The sequence below is a fragment of the Physella acuta genome, unplaced genomic scaffold (assembly GCF_028476545.2).
Source record: "Physella acuta isolate Inbredline_101_S28 unplaced genomic scaffold, ASM2847654v3 ptg000008l, whole genome shotgun sequence".
NCBI classification, from domain to species: Eukaryota; Metazoa; Mollusca; class Gastropoda; family Physidae; genus Physella; species Physella acuta.
The window spans coordinates 1422225-1439941 of NW_026731528.1; the positions used below are offsets into that span (position 1 = coordinate 1422225).

General features: G+C 42.8%; 1 protein-coding gene across 1 annotated transcript; it reads left to right on the forward strand.

Annotated features, from left to right (window-relative positions):
* The first annotated feature begins 1082 nt into the window (after positions 1 to 1082).
* Positions 1083 to 11509, forward strand: LOC131951950 (beta-1,3-galactosyltransferase 5-like). Its single transcript, XM_059314456.1, has 5 exons — positions 1083 to 1637; positions 4138 to 4311; positions 6004 to 6111; positions 7066 to 7213; positions 11201 to 11509. The coding sequence occupies exons 1-5, from the start codon at positions 1267 to 1269 to the stop codon at positions 11405 to 11407; spliced, it is 1008 nt and encodes a 335-aa protein (XP_059170439.1). The 5' UTR covers positions 1083 to 1266; the 3' UTR covers positions 11408 to 11509.
* The last annotated feature ends 6208 nt before the right edge of the window (positions 11510 to 17717 follow it).

Here is a 17717-nt window from a genome sequence, read left to right on the forward strand (position 1 = left end):
AGAATAAAATCTCGTAGACAAATTAATTGCACACCAAGTGAACGCCAAATAAAAAAGCGCATAATAGTGCGCAATATTATTAGTACTTTTAAAATTTACATTAGTTTTTTGAGAAATCGGAAGTAGCGTAAATTACTACTTCCGGTCAACGGAAATTACTCAAAATTTAACAGAAGGTAGACAATTAGATGTTTTACTTACATGTGAAATTTCATTTATCTATCTGAAATAGTACTCAAGTTATAGGCTTTTGAAAAATTCAAAGTAGAAAAAGTACCACTTCCGGTTATTGGAAATCGCTCAAAAATTGATACGTATCTACGATTTTGATAAAATACTTATATATGAAATTTCATCAACCTAGCTGTAACGGTACTCAAGTTATCGTGTTTACACACGGATACACACACAGACACACACACAGACATACGGACAGAATTGCAAAGCCCGGTTTTTCAGACTGGATTACGCATAAAACCTCTTAGTTTTGATAAATCTGGATTGATAATTTTTGCCCGATTAAAATAAGTCCTCTAAACTTCGGATGTGATGAAGGACTGAGGTGTAATACGGTGAAAATTGTTAAAATTTTAAGTGATTTTTGTGCACGATTACAATACTTTCTCTATACTTCGTATATACGAGAAAGTAAAAAGCAATGTTAGAAAACGAATTGTAGACGTTATTTCGCATTTTAGATAACTGTTTTAATAAATTGTAATAGTTTAGACAAGATTTTAGAAAAATATCGATGTTTAAAAAAAATTCAACTGCAATGTTTAGGGGGTTGTAGGTTGAGGTGTGACGTCATTTTAGGGGGGGGGGGGTGGGTCTGGCTTTTTGTGACGACGTGTGACGGAGGGGAGGGGGGGGAGGTAAAAATCGTCCAAAAAAGCGTGACGTCATTTATGGATGACCCCTTAAAAATATAGCTTATTTACAGGTAGCGTCAAATTTGTTTCACGGTTTCAGTACTTTTGTGTCTATTTATCGATAATAATATAATAGTGCGGACAACAGCTTGCCGTCTGCTTCCGGCGCAGCAGTGTGTAAGTAAGCCTGTCTCATGTTTCATTCGTCTCTGTCAGCAACAGCACACCGGGGTTTATTTTAAGCCGCGCGCATATTACACACACAAATGTCGTCGTGACGGCAGTTGAAGCGGTTGTTTTGTTCTAGACTGGATACGTTATCGTTTTGTGTTTAATTAAACAACCAAATAATTTTATTTTTAAATAAACACATTTTTAGGTATGAGTAACCGCGATGCCTGAATCGAAAGGTGAAAATTATGGGATATTTCCTCAAACGTTGAAGGTAATCCAAGCTCGAAGATGGGCGTCGTTGTTGATATTGATGGTGTGTCTGTTGTTGGTGTCAGCGGCGTTTCTCCAGTTTTCCCGCTGGCCTGATGTCCAGCAGACGTGGCCCAAACAGCGGCCTGGTCAGAGGACGTCTGCCTGCCCGGGCTGTTTTGTGGCCGAGTTTGACGTCAGCGTTGACATCCCGGCGCTGTGCATGAACAGTGACGTCACGCTGGTCATCGTGATTCATGTCCAGGCGAAAAATTTTGTCGCGAGGTCAGTGATCAGACACACCTGGCTGGCAAGTGTCAGGGACGTGGGAGATAAAGTCAGGTAAGGAAACAGACATACCCCCTCCCCTTTTCATCCCCACCTCACAAGGCAATTCAGGTTAACCCACAGATAGTTCAACCTGCCTCGTCTTCAGATGGTCCCTCCAACCCCTGCCCCCCCCCCCCCCCCTCTCAGTCCATCCTAGTCCACCCACAGACAGTACATCCACCCCACCCCATTTTTCTCGTAGTCCATCCTATTTACTCCCCCCGCCCCCATCTTTCCTATTTTTCATCTAGTCTACCCTACTCCACCCGCACATAAAACATCCCGCCCCCTCCCCCACAGACCAATATTGTCTCCCCTTGCCAAATGAATTCTACAAGTTACACACTTAGATATTTCGCCAACTAATAAATCATTGTCGGATGTTATTGTAGTCTCGTCACGTTGATCCAGATCAGGTGTACTTTTACTGGCGTTCTCATGCTGTCATACAGGGGTCCTCAAGATGTCCTACAGGGGTCCTCAAGCTGTCATACAGGGGTCCTCAAGATGTCATACAGGGGTCCTCAAGATGTCCTACAGGGGTCCTCATGTTGTCCTACAGGGATCCTCATGATGTCATACAGGGGTCCTCATGTTGTCCTACAGGGGTCCTCATGTTGTCCTACAGGGGTCTCAAATTGTCCTTCAGGGGTCCTCATGTTGTCCTTCAGGGGTCCCCATGTTGTCTTACAGGGGTCCTCATGTTGTCTTACAGGGGTCCTCATGTTGTCTTACAGGGGTCCTCATGTTGTCCTACAGGGGTCCTCATGATGTCCTACAGGGTCTCAAATTGTCCTACAGGGGTCCTCATGATGTCCTACAGGGGTCTCAAATTGTTCTTCAGGGGTCCGCATGTTGTCCTACAGGGGTCCTCATTTTGTCCTATAGGGTAACAGGGGTCTCAAACTGTCCTACCATTGGGTCTCAAGTTATCCTATAGAGGTCCTCAGGTTGTCCTATTTAGGTTTGAAGTTGTCTTATTGGAGTCTCAAATTGTTCTAAAGGGGCCCTCTAGTAGTCCTACAGGGGTCGTCAAGTTGTCCTACTTTGGTCTGAAGTTGTCCTAAAGGGGTCCTAAAGTTGTTCTACATGGGTCCTCTAATTGGGTCGCAATTTGTCCTACAGGAGTCCTCAGGTTGTCCTTCAGAGTTTCTCAAGTTAAATGAAAAATCTTGCACGTCAGTAAATTTGTCTGATGTTTTTTTAAATTAAATTAATGTAACCATCAATTCAATGGCATTAAAATTTACAAGTTCAGAGTAAAATGCGCACAAAATAAAGTGCAACGGAAAATTTCCGCACACAGAAAACTGCACACTCGGGTGCCGTGTATGTTTTTGTCCTGGTCCTATGTTTTGTGATGAACTAAGCGTGGTAAATGTAAGCAGTAAAAGTTGTTGATATATTGTTTAGAAAGGTTGAGGACAGCAAATCGTAGTCATTACATCTTCTACCCATTTCACAGTTAGTACTCAATTTTTTTTCTTATGATATTTTTCTGTGAAATATTTCCTACGATTCTTAAAAATATACAATTTGTAATTTAGGATAATGATCTAAGGGATTTAATTAAACTATGCTCTAGTCTACTGTGACATTAATACAACATCTTGTTATAAATCAATGACATACCGGTATATTAATGAAACTATTAATAACCTACTGGTATAATATTTAAACAATAAATCAACTACTTATATATAAATGAAACAGGTAATGACCTGCTAGAATATTAATGAAACAGTTAATGATCTACTAGTACATTAATGAAACAGTTAATGATCTACTGGTATATTAATTAAATAGTTAATGACCTACTGGTACATTAATGACAAAATTAATGACCTACTGGTAAATTAATTAGTATATTAATGAAACAGTTATGACCTACCAATATATTAATGAAATAGTTAATGTCCTACTGTTATATAAATGAAACAATAAATAATTTACTGGTACTTTAGTGCAACAATTAATGACCTGCTGGTACATCAATGAAACAATTAATGACCTGCTGGTACATCAATGAAACAATTAATGACCTGCTGGTACATCAATGAAACAATTAATGACCTGCTGGTACATCAATGAAACAATTAATGACCTACCGGTACAATAATGAAACAACTAATGACCTACTGGAACATTAATGAAACAACTAATTATCTACTGGTATATTAATGAAACAATTAATGACCTACTGGTATATTAATGAAACAACTAATTACCTACTGGTATATTAATGAAACAATTAATGACCTACTGGTACATTAATGAATCAATTAATGACCTACTGGTATATTAATGAAACAACTAATTACCTACTGGTATATTAATGAAACAATTAATGACCTACTGGTATATTAATGAAACAATTAATGACCTACTGGTACATTAATGAATCAATTAATGACCTACTGGTATATTAATGAAACAACTAATTACCTACTGGTATATTAATGAAACAATTAATGACCTACTGGTACATTAATGACACGTCGACTCCTCTAAGGTATTTCTTCCTCCTCGGCCAGCCAGAGAACGATGACGTCAGACAGGATGTCCTCAACGAGTCAGAGCTGCACAAGGACATTGTCCTGTATGAGTTTGTCGACTCCTACAGAAACCTGACGCTCAAAACTGTCTTGGCCATGCAGTGGATTACCAGTCGTTGTCCTAATGCGAGGTGAGGTGTTGGGGGACTTTGTCCTGACGTGTGGTGTTGGAGGGACTTTGTCCTAACGTGTGGTGTTGGGGGACTTTGTCCTAACGTGTGGTGTTGGAGGACTTTGTCCTAACGTGTGGTGTTGGGGGACTTTGTCCTGACGTGAGATGTTGGAGGACTTTGTCCTGACGTGCTAACGTGTGGTGTTGGGGGACTTTGTCCTAACGTGTGGTGTTGGAGGACTTTGTCCTGACGTGTGGTTTTGGAGGACTTTGTCCTGACGTGTGGTTTTGGAGGACTTTGTCCTGACGTGTGGTGTTGGGGGACTTTGTCCTGACGTGTGGTGTTGGGGGACTTTGTCCTGACGTGTGGTGTTGGGGGACTTTGTCCTGACGTGTGGTGTTGGGGGACTTTGTCCTGACGTGTGGTGTTGGGGGACTTTGTCCTAACGTGTGGTTTTGGGGGACTTTGTCCTGACGTGCTAACGTGTGGTGTTGGGGGACTTTGTCCTAACGTGTGGTGTTGGAGGACTTTGTCCTGACGTGTGGTTTTGGAGGACTTTGTCCTGACGTGTGGTGTTGGGGGACTTTGTCCTAACGTGTGGTGTTGGAGGACTTTGTCCTAACGTGTGGTGTTTGGGGACTTTGTCCTAACGAGTGGTGTTGGAGGACATTTCAGCTGGTCGCTTTTTAGTTGATGACATGGGTAGGCTTGGTTTCAGAGCGACTAAACTATCTGAGTGCTACTAACTGACCAGAGCCGCTGCCTAAACTAACTAAACTCATGCTACTACTCCATAACAGTACACGTTGCCCTTACCCTAACTTGAGCTACCACCTTAAAACACACTTATACTTAACGTTTTATTCTACCCTATCTCTGTGTCAACATCCTAACCACAGTCTTAAATAGAGTCATTAACTAGAGCCACTAACAAGTACCACTACCGCAACAAGAGCCACTAACAAGAGCCACTAACTAAGAAGATCCACTAACAAAAGCCACTTACTTAACCAGATCTACTACCTTAACCAGACCCACTAACCAGAGCCACTAACCAGACCCACTAACCAGAGCCACTACCTTAACCAGAGCCACTAACCAGACCGACTATCCAGAGCCACTAACCAGAGCCACTAACCAGAGCCACTAACTAGAGCCACTAACCAGAGCCACTAACCAGAGCCACTAACCAGAGCCACTAACCAGAGCCACTAACCAGAGCCACTAACCAGAGCCACTAACCAGAGCCACTAACCAGAGCCACTAACCAGAGCCACTAACCAGACCCACTAACCAGAGCCACTAACCAGACCCACTAACCAGAGCCACTAACCAGACCCACTAACCAGAGCCACTAACCAGACCCACTACCTTAACCAGAGCCACTAACCAGAGCCACTAACCAGAGCCACTAACCAGAGCCACTAACCAGAGCCACTAACCAGACCCACTAACCAGACCCACTAACCAGAGCCACTAACCAGAGCCACTAACCAGAGCCACTACCTTAACCAGACCCACTAACCAGAGCCACTAACCAGACCCACTAACCAGAGCCACTAACCAGAGCCACTAACCAGAGCCACTAACCAGAGCCACTACCTTAACCAGACCCACTAACCAGACCCACTAACCAGAGCCACTAACCAGAGCCACTAACCAGAGCCACTGTCTATCCCGAGCCACTTACCATCCAATGCAATTTCCCAGGTATTTTTTTAAAACAGACGACGACGTATGGGTAAACTTGACCAACCTGCTGACCGCTATCAACAGCAACAAGAAAGTTCTGGAATATTCTCTCGGTGGCGTCTGCAGGTGAGAGAGAAACGTAGGCTACATTACTTCTACATACAGCAGGTGTCACTGTCTTAAAACCTTTGTGGGCAGTGGCGTAGCCAGGATCGTCTCAAGGGGGGGGTTCCAATTTTTACCCGGGGACAAACTTTCGATTTGCACCCCCCCTCAAACTTTCGATTTGCACCCCCCCCCTCAAACTTTCGATTTGCACCCCCCCCCCCTCAAACTTTCGATTTGCACCCCCCCCCCCTCAAACTTTCGATTTGCACCCCCCCTCAAACTTTCGATTTGCACCCCCCCTCAAACTTTCGATTTCCACCCCCCCCCCCCCTCTCAAACTTTCTATTTGTACCCCCCCCCCCTCATACTTTTTATATATACCGAGGGGTCTATGGGGGGGGGGGTTATGACCCCCCCTAACCCCCCCCCCCTGCCTACGCCACTGTTTGTGGGCGTCTTAAAACCTTTGTGAGCGTCTTAAAACCTTAGCGGGCGTCTTAAAACCTTTGTGGGCGTCTTAAAACCTTTGTGGGCGTCTTAAAACCTTGTATGGCTGTCTTAAAACTTTGTATGGCTGTCTTAAAACTTTGTATGGCTGTCTTAAAACCATGTTTAGCTGTCTTAAAACCATGTATGGCTGTCTCACAATCTCATATAATCAAATTAATGTTCTATCAGGAATCTCTTTGGTGAGTTGGGTGGCGGCATTTCCCCCCCCCCCCCCCCCCCCAGCGAAATTTTAAAAAATGTTATCTATATAGAAAAAATTATTACTGTAACCGGTTTCAAGTGCCTCCCCCCCCCCCCCCCCGAGAAAAATGTCTGAAAGAAATACGGCGTATAGCTATGTTAAAGCCTTGTATCAAACGAAAGAAACACGGCGTATAGCATGTTAAAGCCTTGTATCAAACGAAAGAAACACGGCGTATAGCATGTTAAAGCCTTGTATCTAACCATCTCATTCCCTGCCAGGTCAGTGCCAGTAGTCAGAGACACGTCATCCAAATGGCACGCGACCAAGGCGGAGTTCCCCAAGGACGTGTACGACCCATACTGCTCGGGGACGGGCTATGTGGGTGGGGCTGCTGTAGCCCAGGGCGTGGCACATGTCTACACACAGGTAACTTTGCTGTCACTATGTCACATTGGTGTCACATTGGTGTTAAAATGGTGTAACTGTATTGTCACAGTTTTGTCACTCAGTAGTTATTCTGTTGTCACAATGTTGTCACAATGGTCTCATAATTTTGTCACTGTAGTCTCACTGTTTTATCACTCTGTTGTCACGATCTTGTCACAATAGTGTTATTCTGTTGTCACAATGGTGTCCCAATAATTATTATGTCACTCTATTGTCAACATTTTTTCAAATTATTGTCCCAATTTTGTCCCTATGATTGTATTCTGTTATCACGGTTTTGTTAATATACATTTTCCGTATGCTGCCACTGTTCTATACACTCACAGCTGAGCTATCAGTGTGCTAAGAAACTAACATAGTTGCCCTAAGGACACGGAAAACTACAAAACCATTCTAACACAGCTGTTAACGTTACATTGCATTCAATACACACTCCAAACACGAACAAAACAAAACAAAAATGCAATCCACTTCATAAGACGGCCTACGTTTTGCTGACATTAATTCAAGCTTTACAATGGGTAGAAAATGGAAGCAGGCAAGTACAAATATCACAAGCGCTGGTGTGCTGGTGTAAAAAAAGTTTGTTATGAACAGAATTGTGCAGATCGTGTTAGGGTCGAATCAAAATTTAAGGCTTTACTTTACAAAACAATTCCAAGAGTTTCGTTTTGAATTCTTTGTGTAGAAGAGTAAGTTAGTGATAGTGCCCATTTTACATGACACGCAAATGGTAGTTGATGGTGGTTATTTGTGGTGTGTTATATGGGGCAGATGATGGTAGTTTATTATGTGTGTGGTGGTTTTATATATCAATCTTATAAATAAGACACTGACTTTTCTATTTTATGACCTACTTCCGCCAAGACGAAAGAAAGAATGTTGTGAACTGTGAACGTTGTGAGTTTTATCACACCAACTTATGGTGTGATTAAGTGTCAGGGGGATAGTACAGGCGTTAGGGGATCCTAATTATCTATATCTATGTATAAGTGAACGTATGTTTATATTTCTGTCTTTTATTCATTTCTACACCTTATTATTATGAAAAATATGAAAAATGGGCAAATACCCATGTGACAGGTGAAGTAGAGTTTGCATGTGCATAAGGGAGGGAATCAATCTCTGTTTCGCTGCTATTCTATTTTATCTAGTTATTCCCCCCGAAAAGGTATTTAAAGAACGGAAATGTGGTCAGATTCATTTTTAGCTCTACCCACTTTATCTTCTTCTTCTTCTTTCTTAATTTTGGTGTTGAAAGGGATCCCCTAAAACACAATTAAGTATAGGCCTACGTGTCGACTGGTTATGCGCCATATAGGCTGTTGACTCCGATTTCAGCCTGCTTTTCTTTTTGGATTTGTTTAAATAGTTTTTGTCCAACCTAGAACAAACTACAAGGCAGCAGTTGTTTGATTTTGGAGTTGTCTCTCATAGAAGAGAGACATACTAGCTTTTCGAGTATTGAAGCGTTTGTAATCGATGCATTTAATTTTAAAAATTCATAATATTTTTATGTAAATCTTACTAAAGAGATATTTTTAAATATGAATTTTAACATTCTCCAAAATATTGCAAGATTTAATTAAATGTCTTAAGATTTGAACACATATTTTAAAATACGTTAGCTAATTTGCAGAAATTAATTTAACTTTTAGATACGTAAACTGCAAGTGTTATCAATTAATGGGAATTCCACCATAATTAAATTAGTAAAGTAAGTAAAGTTTCCCTTTCAAACCTGACGGTCAATGGGGCAAGTGAAGTAGAGTTCACTTGTTTCTGTGACCTCGGCATATGAAGAGATAGTGTGGTCAGCACTATGCCCAGCCGCCTTTACTTTCCCTAACGTGAGTTAGGTACCCATCAGAGTTGGGTGGACTCAGGGACGGTCTACTAACATGAACCCGGATTCGAACTCGAGACTAACGGGTTAGCAGTCCAGCTCTCTACCGCTAGACCACTCCGTCCCACCATAATTAAATTAAATTAACATTAATGTATGATGCCGCACCTTTGACTAGTTCAATCAGACTAAAATTTAATCACCTCACCCAGCCATCCCGTTTCCTATTACAATCAAGTTATCAAAGTCCCGACATTATTAAACTGTACTCAACCAATTCTTTGTTTTCCGGTATAGGAACTAACTTGCATTAGAAATGCTTTAATGTTATTTGATTTTAGAGTGCTACAATCATTTATTTGTGCTTCCGCTTACATCCACCAATAGCAGAATACGTCGTGTGGTAAACAATCTAAATATAGTTTGCTTTGGTTTCATTGAATTTTTAGATGCAATGCAGAGGCGTAGCAAAGGCGGGGGGGGGGGGGGGGGGGAGGGAAGGGGAGTTGGGTACATATGTCCCCGGGCGCCAACCCAAAGTAGCGCCAAATTGGGTAGGAAAATAATTAAAAGCTCATTTTAGCTGCAGTTTTGAATTATAAACATAAAAAATAAATGGGGGGGGGGGGGGGGGGCGGCGCTTAATTGAAAGTTTGTCCCCGGGCGCCGGGAGGGTTTGTTACGCCTCTGATGTATTGCTAATGTTACTAGAGATGTTTCTTTTCAAATGACTGCTATGTGACTTTTCGTTTATATAATATATATATATATATATATATATATATATATATATATATATATATATATATATATACATACATATATATATATATATATATATATATATACATACATATATATATATATATGTATATATATATATATATATATATATATATATATATATATATATATATATATATATATATATATATATATATATATATATATATATATATATATATATATATATATATATATATATAAATTATACACTCTTTTATTAAAGAGTTTGTGAATAAAGTAATTTAAATAGAGTGGCGTAGCGAGGGTCGGGTTTTCACCCGGTGCGGCACTTAATGGTGTTCACCCCCCCCGAAAGGCGTAGCGACCCTTCCCCGGGGACAAATTTTCGATTTGCACCCCCCCCTCAAGTTTTCGATTTGCACCCACCTCCCCCCCCCCCCCCCCCCCCCCTCAAACTTACCATTTGCACCCCCTCAAGTTTTTCTCTATATATTTTTGCTATTTTTTTGCCTTGGTGTCACCCCCCTAAATGGTGTCACCCGGTGCGGTCCGCACCCCCCCCCCCCCTCGCTACGCCTCTGATTTAATATAAACTCTTTAAGATCCTGTATGATATTTATAATATTCCCTATCAGGCCTAACCTTTGAACCTACAAAAAAGGACAGTTTAGTCTCTGCTAAAAGCTATACTTACAAGCCATGACATAACTTGTACCACGTGATGACCACCTGCTCCTGATTTAGAAGCTGTTTTCTGGTTAAAGACGGTAGCTTAGAAACGTTACACATTTAATTCTGTTACTAGGTGCCCAACCAGTGCTGAGCTTTATTTTCTTGATGAGTTTTTACTCAAAACATTTGAATCCTCTGTCGTCCTATAGGGGAAAAAAACGATTCATCGTTAGGCTTAGATATCGATTGGGCAGATGAAGTAGAGTATATATGAAGAAATGGTGTGAGGTCGTCCGTAAATGTTGTCAAACTCAGGTTGGGGGTCGGACTTATGTGACGATGTGTGACAATGGGGAATTCTTAAAACTGTAACGTCACACTTTTTAAAAAGTTTTATTTTTTACAGAAATATACTCTGCTTTTTTAAAAAGACAATTTCTGTTTAAAAAGCATGATTATCTTGGCCCGGTTTTGTCAGGATTTGCTAAAATTTTCAATATTAAATAGTAATAATTAGTGATGTGGGAAATGTTATTTCCCTTTACAAAAGATAGACAACTCATTTAACATTCTAAATAGACAATCTTTTTTTTTTTAAGTGTGACATCCCTTTAAAACGGAAGGCATTCATCGATGACCTCTCGATGACCTTACTAAATACCACAGTGTTGCTGACCTATTTTGACCGTATTTGATTTCAGGTTCCGTACTTCCACCTCGAAGATGTGTTTGTTGGGATGTGCCTGAAGGTGTTAGGCTACTCCACCACTCGTCTGCTTCATTTTGACAACACGCAGGGGGCCTTCGCTCGACGCATGCGCAGTCAAACAGAACGGCTTACGTCACAGTTCATAAAATCCCCCACCAAGAAAATGATAGAAATTTACAGAAAAGACTGTTCAAAATAAAACTAACACCAGTGATGTTATTCGAACATTTACCAGAAAGAGATTTCACAAGCAAGAGCTCGAACATTGTGTTTCAATAAAGGAAGTCACAATTGCCAGGACATATTTAGATAATTAGATATTTAGATAATTAGTAAGCTACTGATATTGCCAATTAGCAAACTACTAAACCACCCGCCCATCTGATCTTGTCTTTCAGAAGCCTAAATAGTTGGACTTGATGTTTAAATCATCCAGCATAAAATTTAAATTAAGAACGCAGAAGAAGAAGCGTAAATGTATATTGACATAGAACTAGACTATTTATACAACTGTTTATGTTACTTTACTCTCTACCTGTCGTCGGTCATGGTAAAAAAGGACAGTTTGGATAATATTGCAACTTGATAACAAATTTAACGTAATTAGATCTTTATTTAATTTAGACTAATTAAAGAAAACTATAGGCTTGAAAAGCACTAAAAGGGTTGCGTTTTTACACACAGAGCATTTAATTTAATAATTATATATATATATATATATATATATACATATATATATATATATATATATATATATATATATATATATATATATATATATATATATATATATATATATATCTGAAACGTTGTCTCAGAAGTCAGATTATCCCTCCTTCTATAGGTGTGACCTTATTTATGGAAGTGATATCTACACATTCTACATTTTAGCGACCAATACGTTCATTGAAACAGGCGAATTAGTTGTTTTTTTTTAAATTATCAGAGCATTTAAAATCTTATTGTTATAAGTGCTTTCAATTTCTGTTTTTATTAATCTTACTCTTATTTTTATTTAAGAGGCTAAGGAAATTAAATTTTAATTTTAAAAAAGATTTTGTAACGTTTGTAGAATACCATCAGTCAGACATAATCACGGAAATAATGGTGTAGACACGTGTTGAAGATAGGAGGAGAGGCGATCGCAGAAAAAAAGCATCATTGTATTCTTGTTTGTGCACTTGCGTGAGTGCGTGCGTGCGTGGGTGCACACCGTGTTCAGACTACATTAACGATAGGTTTATAGACAACTAACTTAGTGAATTAGATTTAGATTGCGATTCCCAGAATCATTTTTAGTACCGTTTACAACTATCATGAATCAATTCTTCTTTATAAAAAAAAAAAAACTCTGATTTATTTCAATGAATTTCTTAATTTAAGTCTTAAGTGCGCTATGGCTAATCAGTTTTAATCTGCAATACAAGTTAGTAAACTATTTTTGATATTACACGACTGCTATCGGTGGGAAAAAAAATCGTGAACCTGGACAGCATCAAACTAGCCATGTGGTCAGTTGAAGAAGACAGAAAACACGGACGCTTTCTGTAAACATCATCATCATAACGGGAATACCCGCTGCTATGTTTAACTATAATCAGCGGAAACGAAAGGACGCCATGTTGCCGTGGAAATGGGAAGAAAGATAACTGTAAAATATTTGTTCTCCTTAATTTAATTACTGGTGAAATGCCCTTGTTTGTGTGCTTCGTATTTTAAAAATAGATGAAATGTGTCAAACTATAAAGTTGTACTGTGTGTTGCATGGGTGAACAAGGCCAATAGGTTTCTGGTGTTGTTCTAACCTTTTTCTGACGACATATTTTCTTGATGGCATGTTTCTCTGATGACATGTTTTTCTGATGACATGTTTTTCTGATGACATGTTTTCTGATGACATATTTTCTGATGACATGTTTTTCTGATGACATGTTTTTCTGATGAGAGGACTGATTCCGGCCTGACCGCGAGGTTAAGACTACTAAGATGAGGCTCCACAAAAAAAGAGGTTCTTTAGTGAGAGATATTCCAAAGTGGGTGATGTTCGATAGTGGGTGATATTCGATGGTGGGTGATGTTCGACGATGGGCGATGTTCGACAGTGGGTGATGTTCGACGGTGGGTGATGTTCGACAGTGTGTGATGTTCGACAGTAAGTGATGTTCGATAGTGGGTGATGTTCGATAGTGGGTGCTCTTGCGTGGATTAAATCTGTGTGGTACGTCTCTCTCGTTGTCTAAAGTAAGTCGTATCTGTTATTGTCTGAAGTAAGACGTCTCTAAAGTAAGACGTCTCCGTCCTTGTCTAAAGTAGGATGTCTCTTCCACTGCCCAATATAGGACCAATTAGGACGTTACTTTGTTAATCCCTATGTAAGACTGGGTGGGAGTGAAGACTTCACTATATTTCCTAAAGTAAAGTCTTGTTGCCGGGGTATTGTTCTAACCGGCAATTAGAAGTTTGTAATGTACACGCTACATGGTTTCAAAGTTTAAAAAAAAGAACACTACTGCGCAGTAACTTATTTAAAATGTATAAATCGTCTATTGTTTTGTTACACTTTAGTGTTAAAGCCTTAGGGGTGGGTGTTAATCGCATCACGGCTGCAGGAAACACGCACACAGAGCAGCAACAAATACACACACACAGCAACTACAAACACACATCAACAACAACAAATGCACATACAACAACAAACACACACACACAACAACAACAAACCGGTGCATCTCTTCACTGCCCCCCTCCCCGAACGAAATATAATTTATATAGAAAATGGATACTTTTACCAGTGCCCCCCCCCCCCCCCCCCGAAATATTCAAGTGCCCATCCGGAAAAAAGCCTGAGAGAAACACTGCAACAAACACACACACACACAGCAATAACAAACACACAAAACAACAACACACACACAGCAGTCCAACACATACACGAAGCACACAAAGCAACAACATACTCACAGCAACAACAAACACACACACACAGCAACCAACACACACACAAAGAAGCAACGAAACAAAGCCAGATACAGACAAAACATGTCACGATCCAAAGTCAAGGCCACCAAAAAAACGTGTTTTATTTCAGCCAAAACTTAGAAACACAACACCTAGTCAGGTGACCTTGCAAATAATGCATGTTAATTTATGTTCATCCATGTCCCAGTCTACTTTCTGGTTTGGTGTCATATGTCATCAGTCACATGGATCAATGCACACTGACATGTGAGATGACTGCAGGGCAGTTGACTGGATTAGACATCCTTGAATACACCCCACCTCCCTCTATGTCACATCAACTACACTGTAAAATATAAAAGCAGCCGTTTATTACCGTTTCACATATTTATTATTACATCTGATTTTTTTAGTAAATATTTGTCTTCTTTAATCATTGTTCTAGGTCATGATCCAGAGTTTGAGGTGTGGTGTAGATTTAAATTAAATTATGGGCACGCACGTCTAAATGTATGTACATTTCTGTTTTGAAAAAAAAATATATTTATGTCAAATGTTTTTCTCGGTGTGATCGAAAAATCGTACAATGAAATGTAACGCCACACGATTTTGATGCAGAACAGGGGGGAGAGGGGGGAAGGGGCAGTAGAGTTAAGGGGGGGGGGACAGGACATAGTAGGGGAGGACATAGTAGGGGAGGACAGAGTAGGAGAGTAGGGGAGGACAGAGTAGGGGAGGACAGAGTAGGAGAGTAGGGGAGGACAGAGTAGGGGAGGACAGAGTAGGGGAGGACAGAGTAGGAGAGTAGGGGAGGACAGAGTAGAGGAGGACAGAGTAGGAGAGTAGGGGAGGACAGAGTAGGGGAGGACAGAGTAGGAGAGTAGGGGAGGACAGAGTAGGGGAGGACAGAGTAGGGGAGGACAGAGTAGGAGAGTAGGGGAGGACAGAGTAGGGGAGGACAGAGTAGGGGAGGACAGAGTAGGGGAGGACAGAGTAGGAGAGTAGGGGAGGACAGAGTATGGGAGGACATAGTAGGGGAGGACATAGTAGGGGAGGACAGAGTAGGAGAGTAGGGGAGGACAGAGTAGGAGAGTAAAGGAGGACAGAGTAGGGGAGGACAGAGTAGGGGAGGACATAATAGGGGAGGACAGAGTAGGAGAGTAGGGGAGGACAGAGTAGGGGAGGACAGAGTAGGGGAGGACATAGTAGGGGAGGACAGAGTAGGGGAGGACATAGTAGGGGAGGACAGAGTAGGGGAGGACAGAGTAGAGGAGGACAGAGTAGGGGAGGACAGAGTAGGGGAGGACAGAGTAGGGGAGGACAGAGTAGGAGAGTAGGGGAGGACAGAGTAGGGGAGGACAGGAGTAGGGGAGGACAGAGTAGGGGAGGACAGAGTAGGAGAGTAGGGGAGGACAGAGTAGGGGAGGACAGAGTAGGGGAGGACAAAGTAGGGGAGGACATAGTAGGGGAGGACAGAGTAGGAGAGTAGGGGAGGACAGAGTAGGGGAGGACAGGAGTAGGGGAGGACAGAGTAGGGGAGGGCAGAGTAGGAGAGTAGGGGAGGACAGAGTAGGGGAGGACAGAGTAGGAGAGTAGGGGAGGACAGAGTAGGGGAGGACGGAGTAGGGGAGGACAGAGTAGGGGAGGACAGAGTAGGGGAGGACAGAGTAGGGGAGGACAGAGTAGGGGAGGACAGAGTAGGAGAGTAGGGGAGGACAGAGTAGGGGAGGACAGAGTAGGGGAGGACATAGTAAGGGAGGACAGAGTAGGAGAGGACAGAGTAGGAGAGTAGGGGAGGACAGAGTAGGGGAGGACAGAGTAGGGGAGGACAGAGTAGGGGAGGACAGAATAGGGGAGGACATAGTAGGGGAGGACATAGTAGGGGAGGACAGGGTAGGAGAGTAGGGGAGGACAGAGTAGGGGAGTAGGAGAGGACAGAGTAGGAGAGTAGGGGAGGACAGAGTAGGGGAGGACAGAGTAGGGGAGGACATAGTAAGGGAGGACAGAGTAGGAGAGGACAGAGTAGGAGAGTAGGGGAGGACAGAGTAGGGGAGGACAGAGTAGGGGAGGACAGAGTAGGGGAGGACAGAATAGGAGAGTAGGGGAGGACAGAGTAGGGGAGGACATAGTAGGGGAGGACATAGTAGGGGAGGACAGAGTAGGAGAGTAGGGGAGGACAGAGTAGGGGAGGACAGGAGTAGGGGAGGACAGAGTAGGGGAGGACAGAGTAGGAGAGTAGGGGAGGACAGAGTAGGGGAGTAGGAGAGGACAGAGTAGGAGAGTAGGGGAGGACAGAGTAGGGGAGGACAGAGTAGGAGAGTAGGGGAGGACAGAGTAGGGGAGTAGGAGAGGACAGAGTAGGAGAGTAGGGGAGGACAGAGTAGGGGAGGACAGAGTAGGGGAGGACATAGTAAGGGAGGACAGAGTAGGAGAGGACAGAGTAGGAGAGTAGGGGAGGACAGAGTAGGGGAGGACAGAGTAGGGGAGGACAGAGTAGGAGAGTAGGGGAGGACAGAGTAGGGGAGGACATAGTAGGGGAGGACATAGTAGGGGAGGACAGAGTAGGAGAGTAGGGGAGGACAGAGTAGGAGAGTAGGGGAGGACAGAGTAGGGGAGGACAGGAGTAGGGGAGGACAGAGTAGGAGAGTAGGGGAGGACAGAGTAGGGGAGGACAGGAGTAGGGGAGGACAGAGTAGGGGAGGACAGAGTAGGAGAGTAGGGGAGGACAGAGTAGGGGAGGACAGAGTAGGGGAGGACAAAGTAGGGGAGGACATATTAGGGGAGGACAGAGTAGGAGAGTAGGGGAGGACAGAGTAGGGGAGGACAGGAGTAGGGGAGGACAGAGTAGGGGAGGACAGAGTAGGAGAGTAGGGGAGGACAGAGTAGGGGAGGACAGAGTAGGAGAGTAGGGGAGGACAGAGTAGGGGAGGACGGAGTAGGGGAGGACAGAGTAGGGGAGGACAGAGTAGGGGAGGACAGAGTAGGGGAGGACAGAGTAGGGGAGGACAGAGTAGGAGAGTAGGGGAGGACAGAGTAGGGGAGGACAGAGTAGGGGAGGACATAGTAAGGGAGGACAGAGTAGGAGAGTAGGGGAGGACAGAGTAGGGGAGGACAGAGTAGGAGAGTAAGGGAAGGACAGAGTAGGGAAGGACAGAGTAGGAGAGTAGGGGAGGACAGAGAAGGGGAGGACAGAGTAGGGGAGGACAGAGTAGGAGAGTAGGGGAGGACAGAGTAGGGGAGGACAGAGTAGGAGAGTAGGGGAGGACAGAGTAGTGGAGGACAGAGTAGGGGAGGACAGAGTAGGAGAGTAGGGGAGGACAGAGTAGGGGAGGACATAGTAGGGGAGGACAAAGTAGGGGAGGACATAGTAGGGGAGGACAAAGTAGGAGAGTAGGGGAGGACAGAGTAGGGGAGGACAGGAGTAGGGGAGGACAGAGTAGGGGAGGACAGAGTAGGAGAGTAGGGGAGGACAGAGTAGGGGAGGACAGAGTAGGAGAGTAGGGGAGGACAGAGTAGGGGAGGACAGAGTAGGAGAGTAGGGGAGGACAGAG

What these genes read in the sequence shown, in the direction of transcription:
- LOC131951950 (XM_059314456.1), top strand. Translation starts at nt 1,267, where the DNA reads ATGCCTGAATCGAAAGGTGAAAATTATGGGATATTTCCTCAAACGTTG. An exon ending in AGTCGTTGTCCTAATGCGAG is followed by an intron (nt 4,312 to 6,003) that starts GTGAGGTGTTGG and finishes GCAATTTCCCAG; the next exon opens with GTATTTTTTTAAAACAGACG. An exon ending in TGGCACATGTCTACACACAG is followed by an intron (nt 7,214 to 11,200) that starts GTAACTTTGCTG and finishes ATTTGATTTCAG; the next exon opens with GTTCCGTACTTCCACCTCGA.